General features: G+C 43.7%; 1 protein-coding gene across 1 annotated transcript in view; it reads right to left on the bottom strand.

The window, feature by feature from the left end:
• Positions 1–26,963, bottom strand: part of dnah6 (dynein, axonemal, heavy chain 6) — a 67,675-nt gene that overhangs the window by 19,242 nt on the left and 21,470 nt on the right. The window contains 24 exon segments of the mRNA XM_036516407.1: positions 366–545; positions 1,332–1,512; positions 2,276–2,343; positions 3,264–3,428; positions 3,739–3,864; positions 6,976–7,179; positions 8,745–8,941; positions 9,417–9,540; positions 9,662–9,923; positions 11,239–11,474; positions 11,586–11,753; positions 12,126–12,368; positions 14,436–14,576; positions 14,937–15,089; positions 16,696–16,927; positions 17,606–17,760; positions 18,214–18,287; positions 18,610–18,756; positions 19,580–19,751; positions 20,711–20,842; positions 22,391–22,548; positions 23,067–23,214; positions 23,760–23,981; positions 26,760–26,903. Coding sequence (XP_036372300.1) covers positions 366–545; positions 1,332–1,512; positions 2,276–2,343; positions 3,264–3,428; positions 3,739–3,864; positions 6,976–7,179; positions 8,745–8,941; positions 9,417–9,540; positions 9,662–9,923; positions 11,239–11,474; positions 11,586–11,753; positions 12,126–12,368; positions 14,436–14,576; positions 14,937–15,089; positions 16,696–16,927; positions 17,606–17,760; positions 18,214–18,287; positions 18,610–18,756; positions 19,580–19,751; positions 20,711–20,842; positions 22,391–22,548; positions 23,067–23,214; positions 23,760–23,981; positions 26,760–26,903 — 4,032 coding nt within the window.

Below are 26,963 nucleotides of genomic sequence, written 5' to 3'. Positions count from 1 at the left end.
AACTTATCTTATGTATCTTATATACAGTATCTTCTATTAGCCAAAAAATATATTTTAAAATTTGGTAAGAAATTCATACATAGGCAACAACTACACTAATTATATCTACCTAAGAAGCAAAGTTCAAGCATTTAAGCATAAGTCTTAGGTCAAATTGTCTGAATGGATGTTTATCTTTATCAGGTGTGTCCAAACTTTTGACCAGTACTGTCATAATCAGTTTCCTCATAACTGACATAATGATTGAGGAAACTGATTTTCAAAAAACTCACAAAAAACATGAGAGGCAGAATGAGGGATCAAAGCAAAAAAAAAAAAAGAAGTGACTTGTTTGCATAAGAGAGGAGCCACTCGCCACCCAGTACCTGTTTGAAGTACTTGAGGGAGAACTGGTACATGGGGTCGATCTCGGACAGACTAGCAATGACAAAGTACATGACAGAGCCGCGCGCGGCCACTATTCTGTACTTCTCCCGCGCCGCATCGATCATCAGCTCTGTGGACTCTGCCTCCTGCAGGCGTGACTTGATGGCCTCTGAAGTCACCTGTGTGCAGAATAACACACAACTTTTAACAGGCCTGGAGGGGGTTCCATGAGAAAATGAAATCCAAGTAAAATGTTTAGAGTTCATAAGTCTGCCTCGTCGCGGGCCGCTGACTTGTGGCATATCTGAAAAAACATCAGTCCTTCGGAAAAAAAATAAGATCCATTTCAAGGCCCCCGTTACTTATACATGATCAGTGATAAGTCCACTGTTATTGCCTGATAACATCTGACACAACAGCTCAGGGTTGCCTGAGGAAGGAACAAACACACACACTATTCGCTTAGATACAAATTCAAGTCATCTGAATAGCTGGGCCTTAAGACAGTAACTGTTCTGTGGCTTTGAGAGAAGGTGCTAGAATCTAAGGAAAACAATGAATAATCAACCACTATCACTCCTCTATTTTTGCCCTCATCCATCCGTCCGCACCCTGACCGTCATTAATCATTCGGATGTTGCTGCCATGCAGTGACACTCTGAAGCGCCGTAACCTTCCACAGGCGTGTCACTGTGACTTACTGCTGTCGGGTTTTGGAAAAGGGCAATCATTAAAGATGAAAAGACTAAGAATACACACAGGGACACAAACAGGCCAAGACGTTCAGTGCTGGAATGACAATAAAAGCACCATACAGGGAAGAAAACCTTGAGATACGACAGAGAAAGTGACATACCAAATGGGCTTCAAGAAGACGTCAAGCTCCATAAGGCTTACTCTTGAGTTTCCCTAAGGTTATAGTACAAACAGAGTGAGTCCCCCTCTGACTGGGATGCTGTCCTAACCTTGGATTCCTGCAGGGTCTGGACCAGCTCCTCATTGTCCAGAATGTTCCCCTCAGAGGTGAACAGAAGCTTAAGGATGCGGTCCTCGATGGCCTTCAGCTGGTTGCGGTCAGCGTTGATTCGCACGATCAGCTGATTGCGCTGCTCTTCCAAGTCTGGCCGCTCCAGACGGACAACGTCACTGACAGAAGGGCAGGACAGAGGGACACAGGTCATTCATTTGCTTAGCAGATCCGCTAAAAATCTGACACATATTAAAGCAAAATGTACCTTGCTCAAAAGTACAACAGAAAAATGGCATCGAGCATTTGAAGGTAGATCCCTTTGAATTAGTTCCTTAATCACCCTACACTGCTGCTGTACCTTACATTTATAACATCATCATCATACAACAAATACACTGTACCACAAACATAATATACACCACTCATAAGTGGAGCAGTATATATGAACACAATCTATGAATGTATGTATGAAGGAGCTGAAGAGCAGAAAAATGCAAGATGTAAGCACCTGCTGTCCAGCCACACTTTACTTCTACCTAAACATGGGTGACGGAACATACAGTCAATTAGTAATGACAGGAATGGTAAAACAGTCCTACAGTCTACAGTCCATGGTTTAGTGATCTACAAGCAAAAAGAAAGAATCTCATCATAAGGTTAATTGAAAATACCCCAATGCCACAGTTAGGGCATTTTTCTAGGAGAGATGAATGTAAGAGGAAGGAGAAGAAGGGGGTTAATATCAACTCCATGTCCTACAAAGGCCATAATCGTGAGGGGTTTAGCAAGGCCTTTCAATCACTGCCTAAATGTCCACACGGGAGATTTAAGCTCCTATCCAATCAATGACTCCAATTAAGTAATCAAGACCTGAATTGGAACAAAGACCAGAAACACATGGACCTCCAGGGGACATCAGTGACATCCAGGACTGTTTACCTCAAGAGCTGGTCCTCCAGTCCTGACTTAGTCACAGTGAAGTTTATGATGGTCACCTTGATGCAGACCTAAAGGAAGGGCAGACACCACCATAAGACAGCAGTGCCAAAAAAAAAAAAAACACTTAAACTGGTATGTAAACAGACATTTAAAAGCATCCTAGCACTGCTTTTGAAGAAATGCCACACCTGGGATGGTCACAGCACTGCTGTTGTTAAATGAACTGTAACTCTGCATTGCACCTTTTTGCTTCTACCACATTTCATATGGCAATGCTGAAACAGCTGGTCTGCTGTGTCCCAAACTGCATATTTCCTAGTACTGCTAGGACTATATGCTAGAATGATAGCTGCTACATTTGTGCCTGCTGGGCATCTCATTGCACTGTTTTGCAAATTGCTGTATCACTCACACTTGCCCCCTCATTTCTTTGCAGTCCCAAATTATTACGACCGCTGTACTGAAACCCGCATTGTCAATTTCAAATATGTACATTTATTAACAACAATTTATGTGGTTCAATGATGCAAAGCTAGAGACCTGAATATCTGCATATTAAAAAGCTTATGAATTAAATAGCATTATAACTGTTTACAACTACTAGTAATAGCAATACCACTACCCACACGAGATGTACTAACAATGGCAGCAGAATTGATTTTAAAACCACATCAGCAGTAAATGTGATTCTTTGCTCTTTTTCAATTTCTTGCTACTGTGTTTTCCTAGCACTCTCACCTTAACTGTATTTTGGTGGTTAACACTGCGTTAACGCCTAGAAAATGTAATAGTATCTCATTTCCGGAGATCACTGCTCTGAGACAATTCCTACTGTGAGGGCCGCACTACAGAAATAAACATTTCCTTGATTTACTTGCTGTAACTGTGTAGGTAGGAACAGACACAACATCAGCACACGAGGACTGACAGTAGGAGAGGTAATAACAATATTATGACACCACTCTGTAATGCACTTGCTCCGCCACACCTCTGGAAGGTAGTGGGGGTTGGCCATTTTGGTCGTCATGTAGAAGCGGAAGTTTTTGTCGTAGTCGATGTCGGAGTCTCCCAGGCGGATGAGCGTGCGCCCGCCTGTCACGAAGGTCTGCTTCAGCAGAATGGGCTCCAGTGCTGGGTCCAGAGTCTCCTTCAACTGAAACAGACAAGGGTACATCAACGACTGCTGGAATAACAAAGGAAAGAAACAGAGGCGGCATACATCTTTCTTCCTCCAGCTATGATGAACTGTGCAGTGTTAGAGGTCTCCATGGTATAAGAGCACTTGTAGAAAGTCAATAGGGCGGCAGTGTAGCATAGCGGTTAAGGAGCAGGACTTGTAAAGGTTATCTGCTCGATTCCTCACTACTGCAATGCGATGAAACATTCTTATGGAGCAAAAACTACATCCACTCATGTCATATTTGCTCTCTGCTCAGAACCTAACCAGAGAGGTAACGCTGTACCTCCTCCAGCAGGACAGGAAGGCCGAGGCGGATGGCATTTTCCAGGGTACGCAGAAAGCCCGAGTCTGTCAGCTTGATCACCATCAGCCCATTCTTGGTCTCCTTGGAGCGGATCCAGCGGTTAGCCTGAGGGGTGCCGCAGAGGAGCAAGTGCGGTGAGACATGAGGTGACACACGAACAACAGAGTCTAAATAAAAAATCCTCTGTGTAAAGCATGTCCACACCGATGCATTTTTTAACAGACATATTTTTAATAAGCACAGAGTACCGGTCAAAAGTTTGGACACACCTGATTAAGATAATGGGAGACACGCATTCAACTTTATTTTGATCTAAAGGCTTACGCTTAAATGTTTAAAATTTATTTTTTAAACAAGTATAAATAGTGAAATTGATGCCTATGTATGAATTTCTATCCAAAAAATATATATTTTTAATTTTGGCTACTTTGAAGAATCTAAAATATTGGTCATATAATATAATCCCATTTGTGTTATTTCACAGTTTCATATTTAGTCTTTACTATTATTCTAAATTAATAGTAAAGGGAAATGGGAAATAGTAAAAATAAAAAAAATAAAGAATAAAAGTTATGTCCAAACTTTACTGTACTGTATTTTGTTTCCTTAAAATATGGTTAGTGGGAGTCAATAAGAATGTCATTTAAAAGCTGTCCATTTACACACACTGTATGGCCACAGGTATGCACACCAGATCTGGACTAAACATATTAAATGGTGATGATGCCCCTGATGGTGGAGGTCAAACTCTGCTGGACTCTGCATAATGTATTCTATTGCTGTGTCAGTGATGGATCACATGCCCTCAAGACTATTCACCGATGGCGATGGACATGTTTCAACTCTGACATGTTTCAGCAGCCTTTTCTAATAAGCAACTTTTCCCCCCGGACAAAGGGAGGCCGCCCATCGAACGTGTACAAAATGACATCATTTCTCACCTCTCATTTTGTAAGAAGACAGAAAGAAAGAAAGACAGAAAGACAAAGAAAGAAAGAAAGAAAGAAGGACCAACTGTAAGCATTAATATGCAAGACATAAACCTGTTAAATGAAGAACAAAGCAAGCAAACACACACAATAAAACAAAGTTAGTACTGCAGCAATGAGCACCTTCAAAGGACACGGGCCTAGGAGGTATCAGCAGAGTAAGGTTGTTTAATATCTCTGCTACAGGGAATATTCTGGTGAATCGTGAGAGGAAACTGAAAGCAGCAGCAGTTGATGTACGCTGTAAACACGAGTTATTCCTTACATTTAGGTGTAACATTTCCATGCTTAAGCGACACTGTCTGAATACCCCTAGAAATCTGGCTCCCAGGGGTATCCCTCAAAAGAAAAGAGGAGGAAAAGGCAAAGGGAGAAGAAACAAGGGTTAAAACCTCAACTGAACCTGAACTAAACAAACCTAAAATCTATGAGAAAAATAGAAACCACAGCCGGCATCAGAACATTAACATGAAAATATAGTGAGAGCAGTGTTTTTCCAGAGAGCATCTGTCTCACTAATAGACTGTGACAAGACACAACGGTCACCTGTTCCTTCAAATTCTTTTCATAATGGGTTTCAGTTGTTCAGTGTATTATGTCTTCCATTATCCAAAATTCCAACAATCTGCATTCTGTCTCTAAAAACATCTAATGGCGGCATTTGAAATATCAGGAGCAACCAATAAGACGGATGAAATTCTAATATTTCCTAGGCTGGTTTATACAATTTATTACTTTGTTATTTTAGTATTCTAGTAAATGTCATATTATCATTTAACCTAAGCACATCCTGGGGTGCATTACGGTATTATCTATCAGTAATACTGAAGTATCAGCAATAAAGAACCAATACCAGAACTCTCCACAAATCCATACCCAGCTCCCCTTATCCAAGGTTCACAAGAGTCTCTGCCACACAAAGATAACTGCACAATGTACTGCAGGCGGCCTCGACGTGCCAGACACAGACACATTGGACACAGGGGTGGGTGGGTGTTGGAGCGCAGAATGTATATCCAATGAATGTATTTCCCCTGTTAACGATTACAAACCACAGGTCTTGAGATTTATGCTGTGATTATTCCCTTACTGCAACTATGCCCTAGAAAGTGTTTACTTATCATGCCTATTTTCCCATATCTAATTAGCGCAATGCATGAATAATACATGATCGTTATTTTGTTCATCAATTTTGCGTGATTTGCTTCACTGCTCTGTAAGAATGAAGGCACCACACTCCAATAAACCGCCCCCTCTCTTGAGGTGCTAGGGTGAATATCAAGTTTCCTGTGGGACTGTATTCAGTTGTTATATGACTATATACTGAATCAATGTGTGTATATTCAGGAAAATCCATGAGAGGGTTAAGAATTATGCATGAAAAGCATGAAGTTCAAGTGCATCTTTAAAGAATAAACAGGCAAGGGAACCATCCATTTCTCCCAGGAGATACTTCAGGTTATAAAGTCATTCTCCGTTTTGGGACCTGCACCACAACAGGTGTTGTCCCCCAGGCAACAGGCTAATGCTTGTAAATTACCCTATCGCCTGTTCCAGAGACCTCTAGCCATTCCAAATGAGACTTCAGCACCAGATTTGATCATAAATAAAGAAGGACAGCAGATGTGAATGAGAGGTTATAAACCAGGCCTATTTGAGAAGAAAAAGAAAAACAGAGTTGCTTCCACATCCACTTTCTCATGATACTGAGCCAAATACACTTCATCCAGACATCACAGGATCTCCTATCAAAGTAAAGCAGCGATCACTTTAGAAACCGGCAGATGCATAAACACACCGCTCGACAGGCTTTCTTGCTGACAATGTGGTAAATATTTTATTGAACCTTAAAGTAATGTTGTAATCCATTGTTGTTTATATGCCAATACCAAAGACTCTTTGATTCTCCAGCAATATTGGCAATTTTATCCCTTTGATTTATAAAAACTGTGATGCTTTAGTGAGCAATAACTACATAGCTGAATGCACCAACCAGCCATCTTATGTTTAAAAGATGTTTGTTTTTTGCAATGAATCACTTGGGTATTGTGTGGGCACATTGCTATAAACCAAGCCTATGAATGTTGTCAAAGGCAGCACAGCCTGGTAGCACAGCTTGGTTTATAGCCTTCTGGGAATTCTCATGAAGATCTCTACACGCTGAATATTAGCATAATCAAGCTCCACGACCTAAATGTGACATTCGACAAGGAGCAGAAGCGCCAACCTGATCCTGAGGGTCGATCATGAGCGGCCAGCGTCGGCCGCGCGTCACCAGGATGCCGTTCTCCGTGGATACGGTGTCCCGGGGCAACCCCTCGGCGTTCCACTGGCGGATCTCGTAGGGGTCGCCCAGGATGTTGACGAGGCTGAAGCCGTCGCTGATGGGGATGCCCAGGTCCTGGCACCGAGACGTCCACTGGTCTATCAGCTAGGAGGGAGACATGGAGGGGTGAATCAACAAAGACTATATGGAAAAGGAATAATTAAAATACACACACACACACACACACACAAGCACGCATGCACACACAAACATTTCACATATACATTTTAAATACTACGTATCTCAACAGAAAATGACTGGAGTTCACGTAGGAGTAAAACAAACGACAGACATAACAGCCTGGAGCAGAGGAACATAATGACTGAAAATTCATCCTTCGGGGCTCCCGAGTGGCTCAGTCGGTAAAAGCACTTCTCCTGAGTATAGACTGAGCGCGGCCCGGGTTCAAACCCGACCGTGTCACTAGCCGACAGTGACCGGGAGCTCACAGGTGGAACACATTGGCTTTGTTCCACCGGGGATAGGGGTAGGTACATTGGCAGGGGCTTCGGTCCCATTAGCAACAGCGACCCCTGCTGGTCGATCGGGCGCCTGTGGTCCATGTGCCAAAGCTGCATATGAAATGTCTTCCTCCGACTCATCTCTGTGCTAGCTCAGCTTGTGGACCGCAGTGCCAAAAGAAGCAGCGGCTGACATCACGTGTCTCGGAGGAGGGCACGTGCTTGTCCACGCTCTCCCGGATTGACAGTGGGGGTTGTGCAATGGGACCGAACATCTACGATGACAAATTGGACATTCCAAATTTCGGGGAACTGGCCATTCCAAATTGGGGAGAAAATGGGAAAAAAAAAAAAAAAAAAAGAAAATTCATCCTTCTATTAAACACTCATACAAATGAAATGCCAAGCAGTCAAGCTAAAATGACTGATTGAAGGGCGAAATTGGGGTTGTTTAGGGAAACGGCAGCATCCTCAGTTCAGTGGCTGATGCATGAGGACCACATGGCACTCCCCCGAAGAAGGGGGGGGGGGGGGGGGGGGGCAGACACTGCTGGTCCACTGTCAGAGGTTACCGCAGGTGTTGTTTGTCCAGTGTATCAGGCCAGTGCAGGGGTGTGCGGCTTGACATCCCGTCTGTTTTTGCGACGGAGCTGGTAGCACACTGATTGTGGCGGCTGAGCAATTTTGGGAGAGGCGGGCCTCATCGCTTCCCCTAATCACACGTCTGGGAGTGCAGCTGGGGCCACAGGGTGCAGCCAGACGGTTCGCCTCTGTCATCCCCCATCAGCCAGTGGGCATGCTTGTGCACGGCACAGGTGTCACTCTGACTGGATCAGGCCGGTTTACCAGAGTGAAACACCATGAACGAAATGTGTGCCTGTGCTCCTGAACTCTATAGGAGAACACAAAATGCCCTTCCAAAGATAAACAGACAGGAGACAAGCTCTGCTGACTGTATGCACGTGGATTCACAAAATAGATACAATCCAAAAAAAAAAAACAGTCAAATAGATTCAATTCTAGTGGGATGAGCTCAAATGAGACAGTTATATAAATCCTTCTTGTATTCCTAGACACACAGGTGCAGTAGCTGTTAGTGGTGAGATGCATGTTCTCTGCCTAGCCCCAGACCTTATGTTCCAATCAGACTCATAAAACTGGTTTAAAGACACTGATTCACACCATGAGACTTGATAATACCACACTTACCAGCTGGCGATAGTGAGAGGTGAACGCTCCATAGTAGGCCACGCAGGCGGCGGCGATGAACACGTTCCCGATGACGTTGTTGATCTCCAGTTCAAAGTAGGCGATGCTCTCCTGCCAGCGCACCTGCTCGTCCCCCAGCGATGCCGTCAGCTTCCCCGCCCTGCCCAGACGAGCCTCCGTCAGGGCCATGGTCTTTGCTGCCCAAAGAGACACACCCAGGGGTGGGATTGCGCTTATTCAACCCAGCAGGGAGGCTATACGTAGGTATATGTGTGTGAATATACAGTACCAGTCAAAAGTTTGGACAAACCTACTCATAAAAGGGTTTTTCTTCATTTTTATTATTTTTCACATTTTAGAATAGTAGTAGAGACATCAAAACTATGACACAATACAAATGGAATTATGCAGCAACCAAAAAAGTGTTAAAAATCAAAACTTTTATATTTTAGATTCTTCAAAGCAGCCAAGAAATATTTTTTAAAAATCTGAAAAGAAATTCATGCATAGGCTTTAACTTCACTATTTCTATTTGTCTAAGAAACAAATTGAAAGCATTTAAGCATGAGTCTTTAGATCAAAATGTCTTTGAATGTATGTTTCCCATTATCTTAATCAGGTGTGTCCAAACTTTCCACTGGTACAGTAAGTGTGTGTGGTTTAAGGCCATACCCAAAGCTTCCTTCTCGGCCACGCTGCTGTCGAACTGGTCCTGCAGAACTTTGATCTGGTCCTCCACCTCTTTGAGCTTCTTCTGTTTCTCTCTCAGGGTGGACATCGTCACGTCCAGTTCAGCCTGTCCAGGAGGGAGCAAGAGGGGAAACTAAGGAGGGTAGTACATGCAGCAGTACTTCCATTGCTTGTCTATGGGAGTTATCACCCAACAGCCATTGAAAAGATGTGGTTGTCGCATTCACCTGTGCAGCGGCCAGCTTCTCCCTCTTAGGCCCGACCTCCTTGAGGACCCTGGAGTAGAGGTCCATGGCGCGCACCCACATGCACATGGAGCGGCAGGCCTTGGACACCTTCTCCACCTTCTCCGGCACAAAGTCCGGGTTGTTGATGTAGCGCTGCAGCTTCTGCAGCACGTGCGGCCGGATGTTGTCCTTGTCGTAGTCCATCAGGCGCTTCAGGAAGTTGGAGTCGCTCAGCACCTGCTTGGCACTGGACCAGTCAGGCCTGTGTGCGAGGAGAGTGAGATCCTTTAGGATCTTACACTAGGCCGGGCAGCAGCGTAGCACAAGGCTTTGAGTTGCAAGGCTGTAGCACAGCCTTGCAACCAAAAGGTTGATGGTTTGACTCCCCACCGGAGCACTGCTGCTGTACCCTTGGGTGTGGTACTTAACCCACAATTGCCTCAGTAAATATCCAGCTGTATAAATGGATAACACATGGAAACTAACCCATTTAAGAACATCTGCTAAATCACAATAGTGTAATGTAATGAAATGAATAAAGGCTGGTATTGTGGAGGGTAAACCCATCAGAGGCTGTCCTCTGTTTATGAGAGCAGAAATGGCATTGCAAACAAACTTAGGTTGTATATAGGCCTGATTGATTGGGCTGTATGTTCTAATACAAATAGAAAATAGTTTCTGATATCCTCTGGCAGTGACACACACCCTATTACTGTCCTGTCATCAGTCAGTACCAACAGACTGGCAGCACCTCACTGTCCCTGTTTGCTGACTACAACCTTGACACAAACAGGTGTGCTGTGACTCCATTACCGCTAGCAGAAGACATTAGTAGTCACAAGGTATGAGCACTTTGTATGATCTTCAGTGATGTCAAGATTCATTTGTCAGCCTCAACATGACATTCAGGCAAACAAAACCAGGAGCATTAGTCTACCAGCAAGGGCCTGAAGTTTATATTCATTTTTTTTGTATTTTGGGTTGGCGCTGGTAGTTCCTGAGGCAACTTAAAAAAAAAGGCAAAAAAACCTCTACCGCAAATTATTCAGGATTTATATGCTTTCCCACAAATTCACCACACACCAGAGGGTATTACTTTATTTTACATTTTCTCAAGTCAATAAATTGATAGCTGCTTTTTCCTTCACAGTCTATCTCAATTACAAAAGCTTATAGTTGCTCTTTTGGCATCCTTGATCCAACTGCATCATCCAAATGCAGACTTCTACCACAGCCTTTCTACCGTATTTATTACTATTCAATTACAGTCTGCTTTCAGAAAATACAAAATAAAGAAATGCACCGGTAAACTTCACCCTGTTGGATGTAAACATCCTGAATCTGACACTGTTCTGACAGGAGACACAAGGAGAGTCAGAGCATCATCAGGTGCTTTTCTTTTAGACATTTGTAACCCATCTATACAGCTAATTTTTCACTGGAGCTCAGGGAAACATCTAGTGGGGCAGCAATGGCTTTCAACTTGTGGTTCGAGCCTTCAACCTTAAGGTCTACAGCACTGTGCTTTAACCATACATCATACACCATGTCTCCTGTCTGCATGCGGTCAGACTCACTTGCTGTTGAGCAGGATGCACACGGCCTCCATGACGGTCATGACCAGGTCAGGCGGTTTGGTGAACACACGAATCTCAGAGATGTCGGCCTTATCCAGGGCATTCAGGGCCGTGTTAGCGCTTTCCAGGGCCGGCAGCGCCTCGTCCAGATCCCGCTGGGCATCGTCTGCAATGGCCTGAGTTTCCTCTGCCTTCACCTTGGCTATAGCCTCGTCATCTTTAACCACACTGCGGACCTGGTGGGTGTGTGCGAGTGTGCGGGGTCAGATTCACTTCGACCCGGCCTGCCCACACAAATGCAGAAACACACATGTAAACACACGCATATATATTCACAAAACACAGACCTTGTCTGCCCTTTCCTGGTCCACAGTTAATTTCCCCATCAACGCATTGACATCGATGGACTTCTGTTTGAGCACGGGCTCCAGGGCTGACAGCTCCACCTTCATCTTGTCCACCAGCTCGTTGGTCTCTAACAGCTTCATCAGCCCGTTCTTCACACGGTCTCGAGCCTGGAAAATACACATAGACACGCACACAGACACACACACACACACAAACACACAAACACATACACCACAAATTACCATGTTTACTGAAAAAGCTGGTTCATGTGTACTGGGCATGCACATTGACTAACAAAAGCTAACAGAGCTAGACAAATAGCATTTGCTCTGCGAGTTGCTCTAGAAATGGTATCTGCCAAATAAATGGATGCAAACGGTTTGTGATGGTGAGAGCAGTATTCCTAAGAGAAATCATTCACAGCATGTGGCAAAGAAAATAGAGTACCTGCAATCACTTTTATATAGACAGCAAAGGATTGCATTTTTCTTATCACGATTGCCAAGTGGGACACAGACAGGGAGAAGACGCTCGCTCACCGCAACCAGCTGTTGCCTCTTCTCCTCCAGCATGCCGAGGTACAGGTTGATGAGCTCCAGGTAGGAAGTGGGCGTGGTGTAGTAGCGGCGCCGCAGCTCCGAGTAGAACCTCTCGGCCAGCTCCGTCACGCTGACGTGGATCTCCACACACATCTCCGAGAATCGCTCCTTCATCTCGTCGCTGCCCAGCTCGATATTCTGGAAGAAGGTCTGGGAGACGGAGTGCAGGGCCTCCCGGGGCCACTGCGGGTCGAGAGTGTGGAGTCAGGAGACTTAGCAACACTAATTCATTTGCAGAGCGGCTTATGGGAAGTGAAGTCCATGGATCATAGAGTCTGTACTTCACCTCCCATTTACCACTGTCTGGAGGAGTCTATGGTATTATGAGGACCATAAAAAGTGTAAATAAATTCCTACTCAGATATATACACCAAGGACTACGTTCAAATTGAACCAGCATACCTTTTCTTTAGAAAAGTGATTTGAAACATATTTCAACTACTCGTAAGAAAGCTGAATTAATCTGAATGTGGATACATGCTCCCTGGTCTACTTCAAATGGGAACAACAAAGTTTTTGGCAAACGCAATCCTGCTAGCACTTCTCCTTGGAAGTCAAGGGTCACATAGGCAATACAAGGCAGGGGGACACAGGCAAACGATAAACAGCAGCTGCTCTGTGATAAAGGAGCGCCGGGGTTAGCTGCCAGGGCCACTGCCACCCATCCTGATCCCTGCTCCCCACTGGGGTGGGGGGTCCCACCCGGGGATCCTGACACCCATCCGTAATTTAGATTCATAGCAGAGCCTTCCTCCTAACAGCTGGAAGAGATTACACACAGCAAGCTTCTCATTAGATGAATAAATCAACACCGCAGTGAAGGAGAGAAGCATTTGTATGCAGAGCCACCGTGCATGAAATAATTGGTGAGCCTGAGGCCTCTAATTAGAGGTGGAGATAAACAGATTCCAAGTTTAATAACACCCTAGAACTGTATGTATAAGCTATGTAGTACATGATAATGTTACTTTCATGTTGCAAATATAGTACCAATATAGTATCCAAGAATAAGTATGCAAACGTAAAGTATAATCTGTTATTTGTTTCCGTGCAATGTAAGGTTGGCGTGGCAGTGTAGCATAGTCGTAAGGAGCAGGACTTGTAACTGAAAGGTTGCCAGTTCAATTCCTTGCTGGGACACTGATGATGTATCCTTGGGCAAGGTACTTAACCCAGAATTGCCTCAGTAAAGATCCAGCTGTATCAATGGGTAACGTAAAAAACTGTAACCTATGTAAGTCGCTCTGCGTAAGAGTGTCTGCTAAATAGCAATAATGTAATGTAATAAGGTATGCTATGCTATGGGGGTATGGTGTTTGCATTAACATTCTGATGCTGTTATACACCATCTCCTTCAACACCCAGCATGTTGCATGAAGATAAAGGTGGAACTGCCTCTTTAAACATCCAGGACAAATAACTACTAGCAAGACACACATACAGTGACAATACACCCTCAAATCAGCACCCTGAAGTAAGCACAAATGCACACAGTGATTTACTGTAAAGTACACACCCTGAGGAAGACCAAGCCTCTGTTGACACACGTCTCATTCGATATTTCACTTCCCGACAGCTTTCCCCTGTACTGTGTGTATCATGCTGAAACACTATCACAGGACGCATGCTTCAGGGTCCCCACTCAAATGAGATTTACATTTTACATGATATTTAAAGGAGAATGGGTTACTGCCAGCATTGACTGCTGCTGACTTCACTTGAAGCTGAGCTACTCTGAAGATGGAATTTTTTTTTTTGGGGGGGGGGGGGCAGTTTTTGAAAGACATTACTTTCAAAATATTTTGTGTCTAATTAGGAAAAAAAAAAATGTGGATGCTCTTGGCAACAATACAAGTGGCCCATGAATTTTCCTGGTGGAATTAAGGTAGCAATGACAATGCTGCACATATCTTGCTCGTGGTAAAAAAAAAAAAAGAAAAACTTTCATTAGTATTAGTATAGTAACGCTACTACTACACTACTACTATTGCTAGTACTACTGTTTCTTCTACTACTACTACTAATAATAATAGTAATAATGATAATGATGATAATAATATTAATAATAATCACGCATTCAAAACCATGGGAAAGTTTACTTTATGCTTCAGAACTATATGGACAGGTCCCTATGTGAGAACAGCTGTTGAGAGGTGAATGGGCACTCCACTGAGCCTCTCAGACAATACGGTCTAGGACTAATACAGTGAAAACAGGAGCAGTGCAGCAGCTGTGGGGCTGGAGACCGACCTGGACGAACCAGTCGATGGTGCAGCAGTTGACCAGCGAGGGGAACATTCGGCAGCGGGCCCTGAAGGCATCGCCCACTGGACTCATGCACAGCACGATGTGCAGCTTCTCCCGCACGCGAGAGATAAAGAACTGGAACACCTTCACAGAGGGGGAGACAAATTCACATCGTAACCCGAAAAATGACAAATTATGGTTCAGCTGCAAACTGATGTATCACTCACATCTTGGAGCGAGAGAGAGAGAGTGAGAAAGAAAGAAAGAAAGAGACAGACCTTGGGGCCTTTCTGCTTACAAATTTAAAGAGGAAGAAATAAAAACAGATGTGCTACTGAAAAAAACAGCACATTTAAAATATTATGTTACGTGGTTCATTAGTGGTTCATGATACATCATGGTACATGGATTTCCCTATCGAGCTTGGGGGCTAAAAGTGGTCTCTGGACCACGCTAAGTCCCAGCAAGTAGCACTTGTGTCAGTAGCAGTGATGTCAGTGTCACCTCGTCTCGGTTGCTCTCGCAGATGCCGGCCTCCTTGGCTTTGGGACGGGTGGCTGCCAGCACCTGCTCCAGTTCGTCCTTCTCGAACAGGTTGGGCACCTCCCCTGAGTTCAGCATGTTGTTGATGTCCTCCAGGAACTCCTCCACCACGATCTGACAGAACCGTCAAAACAACAAGTGCAGCGGCATTCTGAAAATGTCACAACACTCAAAATGCACACATGGCACTTCTTAAGATGGTGAATTGACACTGACTGACATGAGGCTATTTCTACCACATCTGACAAATCAACCTAAATAAATATTTGGAGGGTTTGACTGAGGGAAGTTAATGTTATGACATATTTACCTAAGGGCAGCAGGAAGAACCATCTGACCAGCGAGGCTTAGATTCTGCTGCTCTACCCTTGAGCAAGGTACCTAACATTAAGTCCTTCACTGCATACCCATCCGTAATGTGGCCAGAGTAAGCTATGACATGTAAGTTCCACTGCCTAATACACCATAAAACCCCCATAATACCATTTTTTAAATATAGTAATGTGTAATGCACTCACTGAGTTTATGCATATATGCTATCCTAATAACATTAGGTATGGTAGCTTACATAAGTAGCAGCTTTGTTAAATCATTATGTAAGTCTAAAACTAAAAACGAAATGCTTTATCACCATTTTTTCTGCTCTGTTTCTATGAAGATAATATTGTGCCAAGACCACCTCAACATTGTAACATCAAAAGCACGGTCCCCACTTAGGGGATATGGAAGACAATCATTTACATGCTGATGAAAGGTAATTCATTTATTCAAGTAAAACAATATATGACAGTTTCAAACTGTAAGAACGAGAAGGTCTGAATTCGGGATGGACTTCCTTTGGCAACAAAGCCAGTCCACAGATTCCTCCAAAGCCCCTAGATCAGGCACTATATAATAGAAAAGCTCAACCAATAGGTTATATGACAACTCCAAGGCAGAAGATTATGCAATTCTTTTCTAAGGCTTTTATGTTAATTTTTCTGTTAATTTGTGGTCTGTAATCAATTAGTCTTATTTTGACAAATACAGTTACATGTACTTCCTCTTAAATTTCTCTTTCTCTTCTTTGCTATTTTACTTCATTGATGTCCTTCATATGGAGGAAATGTTATAACATCGAAAGGCACTGACCCACGTTTGGGCCATTCTTTCAGATACATAACCTAGGATGGAATTACTTATATGAAACTCACACTACATTACAGACAAGAAAACAAAAGAACCTTGCAATCAAACAACCTTTCCTCTTAATATATTAAGGGAATAAGTCTGGGGAAAACAGCTCATTAAAATGAGGCTCAGATTTGGCTTAGAACAATGGATACACTTTTGGAGAGTGAGAAGGAAGGAATGCAATGTTAGCCTGTAGACGAGTCGTTGGGGAACTGTAATGAAGATAGAAGTGTACGGCTCACACTTTACCTATAATGCACTTTGTTCACTGTTTTGATTTCCTAAATTACACGTGGAATGTTATTTTTATACCATCTACATAAAAAATATACCATCTAAATAAAAAATACTAGCTTGGCTGTCGCTGATTTTAACAAAATATATTGAACATGCATGATAAAGGAAATAAACACTTAATGCTTAAATTCAATCCTCAAAGTTATGGACAAAGTGCAATGCGGTCAGAATGCACAGAGGTATAAAACATGGCAGTTTAGTGCTGGCTCTGATGCCACGCTGCAGTGTGTATACAGGTGTGCCTGTGCACCTGTGTGTCGGTGAAGAGGAACACGGTGTCCTTCCCCTCCACCCCGGCCATCTTGCAGAGCTTGCGCAGGTCCTCGTGGAAGCTGTCGTAGTTGTAGCCGCGGCTCAGCTCGATCTGGAAGCAGCGGTAGCCGCACATGTGCGCCGCCAGCCGGGTCAGGGACTGCTTTCCCGTGCCCCCCACGCCCACCAGCAGGGCGTTGCCCCGCTCCTGGCGAATCATGCGAGCGATCCTGTGGAGAGAAACAGGCCCATCCAATCCGCTGCAATGAGTTAGCCACTGTGATACCGACAAAAAATCAAGTGTTCCTTTTTGCAGTAAGCTCATTATCATGTAAATGTTTTAGTTACTGAAATGCTGACTTAAAAGGCAGGTACAATACTTCCATAACACAATACAACCCAGGGAGAGTGTTTGGGTATACTAAGTGATTGCAAATCATCTTGATTTTCCCTGAGTTCATTTGCAAATACTTTACAATTATAAATACTTATTTACTGAGATATGCCAATAATAACAGTTCAGCACAAATGGGATTTGTTCCCTACACAAAACTACCGTATGATTAATATTTACACCACGATGCGATAAATGTGTTGTATGTAATACAAATGTCAGCTAACAGAAGCTGTGAACAGGGAGAATTGCTTAGCACAAATATTCAAAATTATCCTCTGCTGGTCCACAAGCGGCACAGGTCTCCTGTGATTTCAATTTCTAAACAGTTCTGCATGTGGAATGCCAATTTTGTAGCAACCAAGACATACTCTGTGCTTTAAATTCATTACTGGTAATTTTATTTTTTACCCATCACTATGGCACGATGCATTGCAAAACACTGCATCAGCCCTTAAGGGGAAGAAAAAAAAAACAGTACAAGAGCTGACACAGCAGGAGAAATCAAAGTAACCTTGAGACATGCTCAATGGCATCTTGGAAGAAAACCAGCTTGGTCTCCTTGGAGTTTGTCATGTTGTAATCGTCCAAGTAATCCTTCAGAACCGAGCGGACTTTCTCTATGTCCGTGAGGTCCTCATATATACGGTCAGCCTTGTCTGCCCCCACCTGACAATCAAAAAAAAAAAAAAAAAACGAGGCAAAATGTATTCATTTAATGAATGATACCTTAACATTACGTAAAATGTATGTTTATTTCCTAGCGTGGTATGCTGAACATGAGTTGTTCTTATCAGATTACAAATCACAGCTCTTCATGACACACAACTCACTTGTGCTGATTCTAATGTCTTCATCCTTGTCTATCATAGGTTAAAAATCAAAGTAACATTTCCTAAATGTCCTCTCTGCTGTTATCATAAATTATATTCTGGATAAACAACAACTACAGTTCTTTGCATGCTGTAAGCACATACTAGATCAGCTTTATTACACATTGAAAACAGTAGACTAATGTGCAGCTGCTGCCTTGCTATACTAACACTAAATCTAAGTGACAGCACATATTTATCTAGCTTGCTAGCATGCCACATTATTTGTATCAACTGCTGAACTGGGTACCTTGATGAAATCCCCAAAGATGATTGGTTTGGTCACAAAGTAACTGGGCTCTAAGTTGAATCCAAAATATTTACCTGAAAGAGAAATGTCATCAGTTTGGGCAAACACCACTAGAAAATATAATAAAAATAATGACAGAAACACGTGTCTTCATACATGTGTAGATAACTACTGAAATTCTGACAGAAGCCATGCTTTGTGGTATGACAACAAGATAAAATGTTCTGCTAAATAGTGTAACAATGGATCAATATCCAATGATTAACAGCCTCTGGGACACCAGAGGGCATTACTTATTAGTTAGTTTATGGGTGATGTGGAGACTTCCTGAAGTAGTCTTGCTGATATGAAACCATACTGTTGAAGATGAATTGGCAGCACAGAGGAGACTCTTACTGGCCATCTCGGAGACCATGGTGTTGAAGTAGGTCTTGTCCTCGTTGTTGATGAGTCGGTCGTGGAAGACCCTCTGGCACTCATGGCAGAAGAGCCGGAAGATCTGGTTCTGGTCCCGCACCGTGCCCGGGTCGCACTGCAGCATCCCTGCAGCGGGTCGGGGCAGGACAGCCAGAAGTCAGCGGGCAGGAGGCCCGTACGCGCACAGCAGGGGAGCGTTTGGCCTGCGGGGCCGGCTGCCGCCCCCGTGTCGACCTTACGCGCCCTCACCCGAGCGAGCATCTGACAACAGCTCCCGGGTGGGGGGCCTTATGCAATGCACTGATTGTGTAAAGTGTGTGCGGGTATGTGTGTGTGTGTGTGTGTCTGTGTGTGTGTGTGTGTGTGTGTGTGTGTTGGGGGGCGTGCTTCCTGGCTGTCAGATTGCATGACAGCATAAATGATCACCATCTTGGGTTTTTCTCTGCTGTTACATAGTGCTCACATTTTATTTATTTTACATGCCTGAGCTACCATTCAGATGAGAGTCATATTTTCCATGTTTTTTCAGTGATGTGGCTAGAATAAAAGTAAGATTTTAAGTTATATGTTATTGCTGCAATAAACAAATTCAGAGAAACGTGCTACTTACGGAGTTGCAGGTGAACACTACTTTTGAGATGCATTCCTTAAAATATTTTATGCACAGACGCACTTGTGGATGCCCGTAGGAGTAAATACCAGACAACGATGACTTTAGAGTGGCTTAATGTAGAAGGCAGCATCCCACCCTGCTGGTTATCAATATCAACACACTGATATTGCAAGACATAGCACCTGAACAATTGACAAAGTCCTAGCTATGAAAGAAAAAGCTAAGATTCAGATATTTTCAGAGGTCTTCGAGAACCATAGCAGCCTGCGTTTATGTGGGACGACAGATAACACCCACTCTGGTGTCAGGCGGCCCTTGATGTGCAGAGATTCTCACCCTGCACACACTTGGAGAGATCTCGGAGGTTGAAGACATAGTGGGACTTGGCCGGGGTGGGCAGAAGATCCACGCTCATACGCTGGTAGATCTCCACCGCCGCCTCCACGATGCTGTCTGCCGTCTGCTTCACTGCCGCGGGGAAGTCGGCCAGAAACCCACTCAGGATAGCCTGGGAGTGTGGACAGGAGAGGGCACAGTTGAATGAAGCTATACCATACAGTGAGCACAGACGTGACAGGCCTACTCAGTTGGTCTGAGGACCGATGGGAGGTGAACTGACCAAGTAATGGGCCCTTGTGTTACAGCATGAAAACAGACGCAGTTCACTCAATAGCCTCAGCAAAGCATGACATGCCATAAGGGCAAGCAGGCTTTATTTGCTAGTGTCACACTGGCTCTGAATACAACCACAAGTAGGAGCAGGCTTCAATCTATCAACTCCTCTGGGCCGTCTGTGTCAAACTTGGTTTATATCCTGGTTCTACTGCTGTTAAAAGCCTACAAATTCAAAGCTATTTTTGTGTATCCTGTTTCAATATGGGTATGAAAATAAAGGATCATTCTTAGGTTTGTTCTACTTCAAGGATGCCAAAAATGACCGATCACATTTCCGACAGCGAACCGATTAGTGATGGCAATAAAACCGCAAGCGCACATCTTTATAGCCGCGCAACAGCCCCACTGAGAAGCTAACTTGCCGGGTAACAGCTGAAGCTACAGGAAGCTCATTTATATTCAGGTGAGTCACCTTACAGGCACACAGTTTATTGCTCAGAAACTGTATTGCGTTACAGATGTAATAATCATTTTATCATTGAACTAGCAATAAATGACAGCAGTGAAAGGTCATTTTTAAAGAAAATGATTGATGCTCCCATGATTCTGCTCATTTTTCTGCCCCCCTTACAAGCCAAATGTGCCTTTCCTTGCTGCTAGTCTACAAATGATTTGCCACACCATCTTCTACATGCGGAAGCGTGATGTATCTTCCGAAGGGGCCTTTGTTTCTGAAGCAACCCTTAACTGCTAATCTGGGCACGACTTTGATGCGCCGTGGACTCAGTGAGGGTCGCTGAGCTCCTGTGTGCGGATTAGGCGAGGGATGCGGGCGGGGCCTCGGAGGCTGACCTTGAAGATCTGCTTGAGGCTGTGCTCGGAGGGCGTGGGCAGGCACAGCATGCTGAAGTGGCGGAGGAAGCGGGGCGTTACCGGGTTGCGACCGCCGCCCGGTGGGGCGCAGGCCGCCGCGATCGTCATGTCCTGCAGAGACAAAGGGAGCGGGGGTGACGGCGCAGGGAGATGGGTGTGGGAAGAACAAGGGTACTGGAATGAGATGTCAGGCGGGAACACATTTCTCACATTCATTTACTTGCTTCAGCAATTCCATCCATTAATTTCATGTTGTGCATTCATTGGTACAAAAAGCCCAATTAAATTAAACATCTAGTCCTTTTAGCGTGGAGTAAATGCTGGTATCTGTTATTACAATATTTTAGCTCTTTGATGCTTTTTAATGTATTCTTTCAAGACACGCTACCAGTTCACGATGAGATCCAACCTGATATTAAATACACAGGCATTTAAAAGGCATCTAGAGTTGTCCAATGAGATTAAAAAAAAACCAAGGCAAAGAGTTCCTTTGCATGCACCAAACATTTATAAATCAGTCTTGTATAGGCCACTGACTTGTGGTGTACTCAGGAGGTCCAACCAAATACTTTCTCCAGGGTTTACTTTGAAATATTTCCTTAATTCTTCCATAAAGCCTAAAATCCACTTCAGGCTCAAATTAGACGTGCATGTTCAAAGTTAATTGTAAGATAAACTACTGATGATGTTTTGGAGCACAAAATTAGGTGCCCTTTAAGCTTGTCTTGTCTCATTAAGTCTGCGTTTCACCACAGACACCTGCTTTGTTCTCAGCCCTATGCACTATGAGGGCAGCGATGTAGATGTAATAATAATAAATAACCACTTCTGACAGGAAGCTTTTAATAAGCTCTGAATTATTCATCATTTTTTCCATTACTTCACAATGGAACACGCCTCGGAATACCTCTCCTTGTGGCTTCAAAGAACTCTGTGATCTTCCTCACATTTTTCGCCCCGCCACCATACAATCCAATCCCTCCACGCACAGTTCTCAGCACCTCCAAGATCCCCTCATTCCAAATGCATCAGATGTGAGAGATATACTTATACCCTACACTCACTTCTGGCATTCATTTTGAAATTGTACTGCTGTATTCAATGTCAAAAAGGATTGCTTAAATAATGATCCACATACCTGCCTTTCATGATGTGTTTTTATATTGTAATCTATAATCTATAAAATGTGCTAAAAATGACTTGCATGCTTACCTTTGAAAATATCATTTGTATATCATAAAGATCTTATACATATTTAAATGCATCTAGAATGTATTAGTTGTATTGGATATGTTATTTAGCTCTTTTTCTTCTTCTTCAGACAACGTTAACAGAGTGTCTGACAGGAAAATCATTACTGAGCTAACCCTGCAGCTGGAGACGCATGAATCAGTAGGATTCCACTTCAAAGGATGAAAGTAAATCATGAAAATATGATTGGGTAGATACTGGCAATACCTTAAAAGTTTTGCACGCTGCGTATTTGCGTTAGCATTCTGAATATGAAAATGTTCATTAAAGAAATTTATTACTGAGTGTTACATAATCTACAATTCCTTTCCACACAGCGATCCGAATCTAAATAGGTCTTTTGGAAATTCCCAGCATTGGGAAACAGAAGGCTCTTCAGAGGGCCCTGGAGCACGGTAAGAAGTCTACCTGAATTGCCTTCCAGTAGAATTTCTCCCTGTCGTAGAAGCCACCGAAGTCCTGGAACTGGCGCAGGAGCTCGATGGGAGGCTGGGAGCCGTAGCTGTCCAGTTTGGGCATGTTGAGGTCGTCCACGAATATCACCACCTTCTTCCCTGAGGGAGCCCCTGGGGTCAAAAAAGAGAGACCTCAGGTTAGACCTCACTTCAAGAGACCAGGCTGGACAGGCCTACATAGCTCTCCACCAACACAATATTTTCACGTTAACCCAGTGCAGGGGGGTTTTTTTCCCCATCTGTTGTTTTTTCTTCATCCCATTCAGGGGATACAAGAACATCTAACGATACAACTCACTGTGGAAGCAATGTGCTGCGTGAAAAGTAAAGCTTTTATCTGCTTCACAACTTGAGGCTCATTATCTGAGATCCTTTGCTCTCATCATGGTTTAGAGGTTTACGTTTTATGGACACAGTGTTCTTCAACAGCAAAGAGAAGAGCAAGGGAAAAAAATCTGATCACTAGTTATATGTTTTGCACTTTGCCACATATTAAATTTTGCATATGAGGAGTACTCACACCCTGAACTATTATAGACCTTGATTTTACAGGGGGCCTCTCATTTTCAAATCGTTTGGAGGGGACAGAAGTTATAGCTATACTGAAGACCAAAACTCCCTCCTCTCACCCAGTACTGTCTTCCTCTTCTTCTCCAGCTTCGACTCGATGATCTCCTGTGTCCGCGCGGAGGAGGTCTGGGCAGAGAAATTGATGTAGACGGGTACGTAGCTTGCCTTATCCTGGATGCTATTGAGTAGCCCCCGAGCAACCACAGACTGAGGGAGGAGGAAAGGAATGCCACACATTAACACTGAGACTCTTCGACAACTCCGCTCTTCAACAACTACTTATTGTTCTGTCCTCTGTTAAGTGCTGGATGCTAACACAAAGCAAATTCAAAGATATGTGACATATTTCCAAACTGATGACAGTTCAGTGTCATTGATGAACCTCAGAGAAAAGCCATGCATTTCCAAGAATGTATAAAAAAAGCTATTCTCATCTTTCAATGCGCTTTGCAGTTATGCAGAATTAAATGTGTTCCCTCCAAACAGCAAGATTACCAGTCCATAGGCATTACAATATTATTCAATACTGATTTCCTTAGCACATGCCCTTATTTAGAATGAATAACATTTCATGTGGTATTCATTTATAACACTTAACATTCACTGAGGCGGTGGCAATTAAGTGCTTCATTCTGGATTCAAACCCTTAACCCTTAGGTTTACAAGTCCTGGTTCACATACAAGCCCAAGTCTGGCTTACCAAACGACTACAATGGACTGCCAGGAGGCTGACTGTGGTGACTTGGCCATACCTTCCCGACGCCTGTAATTCCAGTGAAGAGGACGGAGTGGCGCACAGACAGGAGTTTCTCCATTAGGTAGCCATAGCGCACCGTGTCTGCTGTGGGAACCAGCATCTCAAAGAAGGGCATGTCCCCGTCATACTCAAAGGCGGGGATGATCTTCTCCCAGGGCTCCAGGCGCTTTTGACTGAAGTCCATGTACACACTCCATAGGTCTCCTGAGGTGGGCAGCTACAGACACATAGAGGGTACATAGACATCTCTCTCTAAACAAAATGTTTCTGATATGTGGAAATGCAGTGGGCAGATCAAATTTGTAAACTTTATTCTGTGCCTTACGTGCAGTTTTTCTGATCTGATAACAGAGATAAAATGTGACAAACAGATTGGAAAAAAAAAGTACCAGTTAGAATCTGCCCTTTCAGCTTGACACTCCTGTGAAACCTTGTGAAATCCTCTTAAAACACAAACAGACACGCACCCACACACACACACACACACACACACACACACACACACACACACACACACACACACACACACACACACACACCCTACCGTCTGCATGTTTACCTGACTGGCACCTCCGCAGGCAGACTCACCTGAGCTCACTGCAGTGGACAGCAGGTGCAGATGTAACACAAATAAAACATTCTAAAATGCTGGAGGGACCAGCTGCTGCCAGACAACAAGTGCACAGAAAGTACATAATGTGCTTACTGTACAAAATCAGCACTGGCGGCTCAGAGAGAAACACAATGGCAGGGAGGAATCAGAGCAATAAAACATAATAACTACATTTATATTTCAACCTTACACTCCTTTTCCATTTGTGTGTAAATGTGCTCTTCCATAGTGCTCCCTGCATAAAAATGATCTATTCTAACTGATAACGACGGAAATGAAAGGCACTATATAATCAGTCAGCTGTGCTCTTCACACCAGAGTATTGCTCTCTCTCTTTCCTACACTAGGGGCAGTGTTCTGCCTTCTGAAGGGAGCTGCGTTTTTTTTCTTAGGTGCGCTCTCCGTCCTGCATCCTTAGGAAGGTGAGTAATGGGGCTGTTTTCACCCAGGGAAGACGCCATTTCCACAGTAACGTGCGTAATGAAACGTGTTGCGGTTTGCATGCTTGGCAGAGCTGCAGCTGGGTGCTGGCTGCCTGCCTGGCAGTCTGACCAACAGGCCCCCATTCACACAGAGACAAAGCAGGGTGGGAAAATAGAAACTTCACAGTAAAAGCAGAGAAAAGGGAAATGTACAGTACTCTAGCAATCAGAAGAGGGTACTCTGCAATACAATAAGACTTAACTTTAATAGATCGTAGCACCATACCTCCTGTGGCTGCACTTACTGTGTGGTGTTTCTAGAGGCCCTATCACACTGCAAGTAAAATTTATTCTGAAGTATCTAGGTTGAAAGCCGGTATGGGGCTTTCTTCATGATCCATACGGCCATTTAACATCTGTTTGTAATCGCGGGTCCACTGACACAGACTGATTCATGCAAAATAAAAAGAAGTGACTAAGGAAACATAAACATTTGAAAAAATTCAAAACATTTCAAAATCATCAACACAAAATGTCCCTCTGGTACAATGAAACAGAGGAGAAACAACACTACACTACACCATAAGTGCTTAGGAGATAAAGATAATGATTCATCTTTTGAGTTGGAACTGACCCAAGTTTTTGGATGAAAGAGCAGCCACAAGAGTGACGAGACAGAACTGTTGTTTTTTTCAGAGAAGTTCTGTTAAAATATAAGCTCATATACATTTCAGCATTTACGTGACAAACTCTGGGCTTTGAATAAATGGATGGATGCCTAGTTAAGAAGGCTGAGCGGCTGCACAACTTGCAAGCTTGTTATTAGCTTTTGACGTTGTTGAAATTGGAGGTGACATATGACCCTAAGAGGAAGTTCTTTATCAGCAGATTTTTTTCATTCCCTCGGGAGGCATGACATCAGATCCATCAAGCCTTCACTGAGCAGAGCGGAAGAAATCTGTGTCTAACTACCCAAAGGGGTCGTTGGAAAAACTGCAGTCGGGAACACTTTTCCAGAGTGTGTCAGATCGCCTTCGCTATCGGGGTTATGGACAGAAGCAGTGTAAGCCAGCTGTTTTCAGCATCAGTGAAAGGACCAGAGCAATCCAAAGCTCCCAGCAGGTTCTCAGTGTTCTGCTTAAATGCATCAGCCACCATCTGGTTCCAAAGGTTCTCGGTGGGACTTAAGCCAGGTGACTGTGGTGTCCAGCTCATAACTTAAATTCACTCAATCCATACCGACACAGAGCTGGCACAGTGACCTGCTAACACGCAGCATAAAAATGTTTGGCCTACAATGATGTCTGGAAACGTTTCTCATCCGTTGTGCAGTCCAGGTTAGAAAAAAAAAAAAAAAACACTTGGTGAATGTATTCATTTCAACATATGGTTTTCTCCTGCGATTACAATGAAAATAACATCTTTTCTGTGAATGTTCACAGTTAAACCTGATCTATTGGTTTCCATTTTATAAAATGCCCATCTCCGCTCAGGGCCTAGAATGGCACACCACAGGTACCCTGAATGACTCACCACTCCACCCCCGAGTCTCAGGAGATGGATGACTGCCCATTTCACTTGCAGCTACACTCTTATTGCCTAGTTCTGCTACCTATCCATTACATTCAATAATAACTTAATTACCTCACATATTACTGCTGGATATTTGACCTGAAGGAACTGGGCATAATTACCAGAAGAGCACAGCCACAGGAGCTAGGTATTCAAACCTATAACCTTCAGATTTCAATTACAGTTCCTTAACTTCTTGTGAACACTGTTGGTGCTGTAATTATGACGTTTCTCGGACTTTGAAGTCCTTTCCCCTCTTCCTCAATTGATGAAAGAGAAATGTATATGTACTGGGAGAGAGAGTGTTTGCGGAGGGCGGAATGATCGAACCACGATTGCAGCTGAGGCTTATCACTCACGCATTGCCATTCAAAGAACCCCGCCCTACCTTTGCCTCACTGTTATCCTCAAACTGCTGCCGGACAAAGGAGTCGAAAGCATCCCAGTGGCTCTCTGTCAGGTTCCCGCCCACTGCCCACAGGTAGCAGAACACAAACGTCTGGCACAGGATGCTGCTAAGCTTATTCATCCCCTGGGTTGAAAGAAAGGACCAGTGAGGAAATGGCCACTGTTGAATTTATCAGGCTGCAGA

The sequence above is a fragment of the Megalops cyprinoides genome, chromosome 22, assembly GCF_013368585.1.
Source record: "Megalops cyprinoides isolate fMegCyp1 chromosome 22, fMegCyp1.pri, whole genome shotgun sequence".
Taxonomy (NCBI): domain Eukaryota; kingdom Metazoa; phylum Chordata; class Actinopteri; order Elopiformes; family Megalopidae; genus Megalops; species Megalops cyprinoides.
This window is presented reverse-complemented; position numbering and strand designations above follow the sequence as displayed.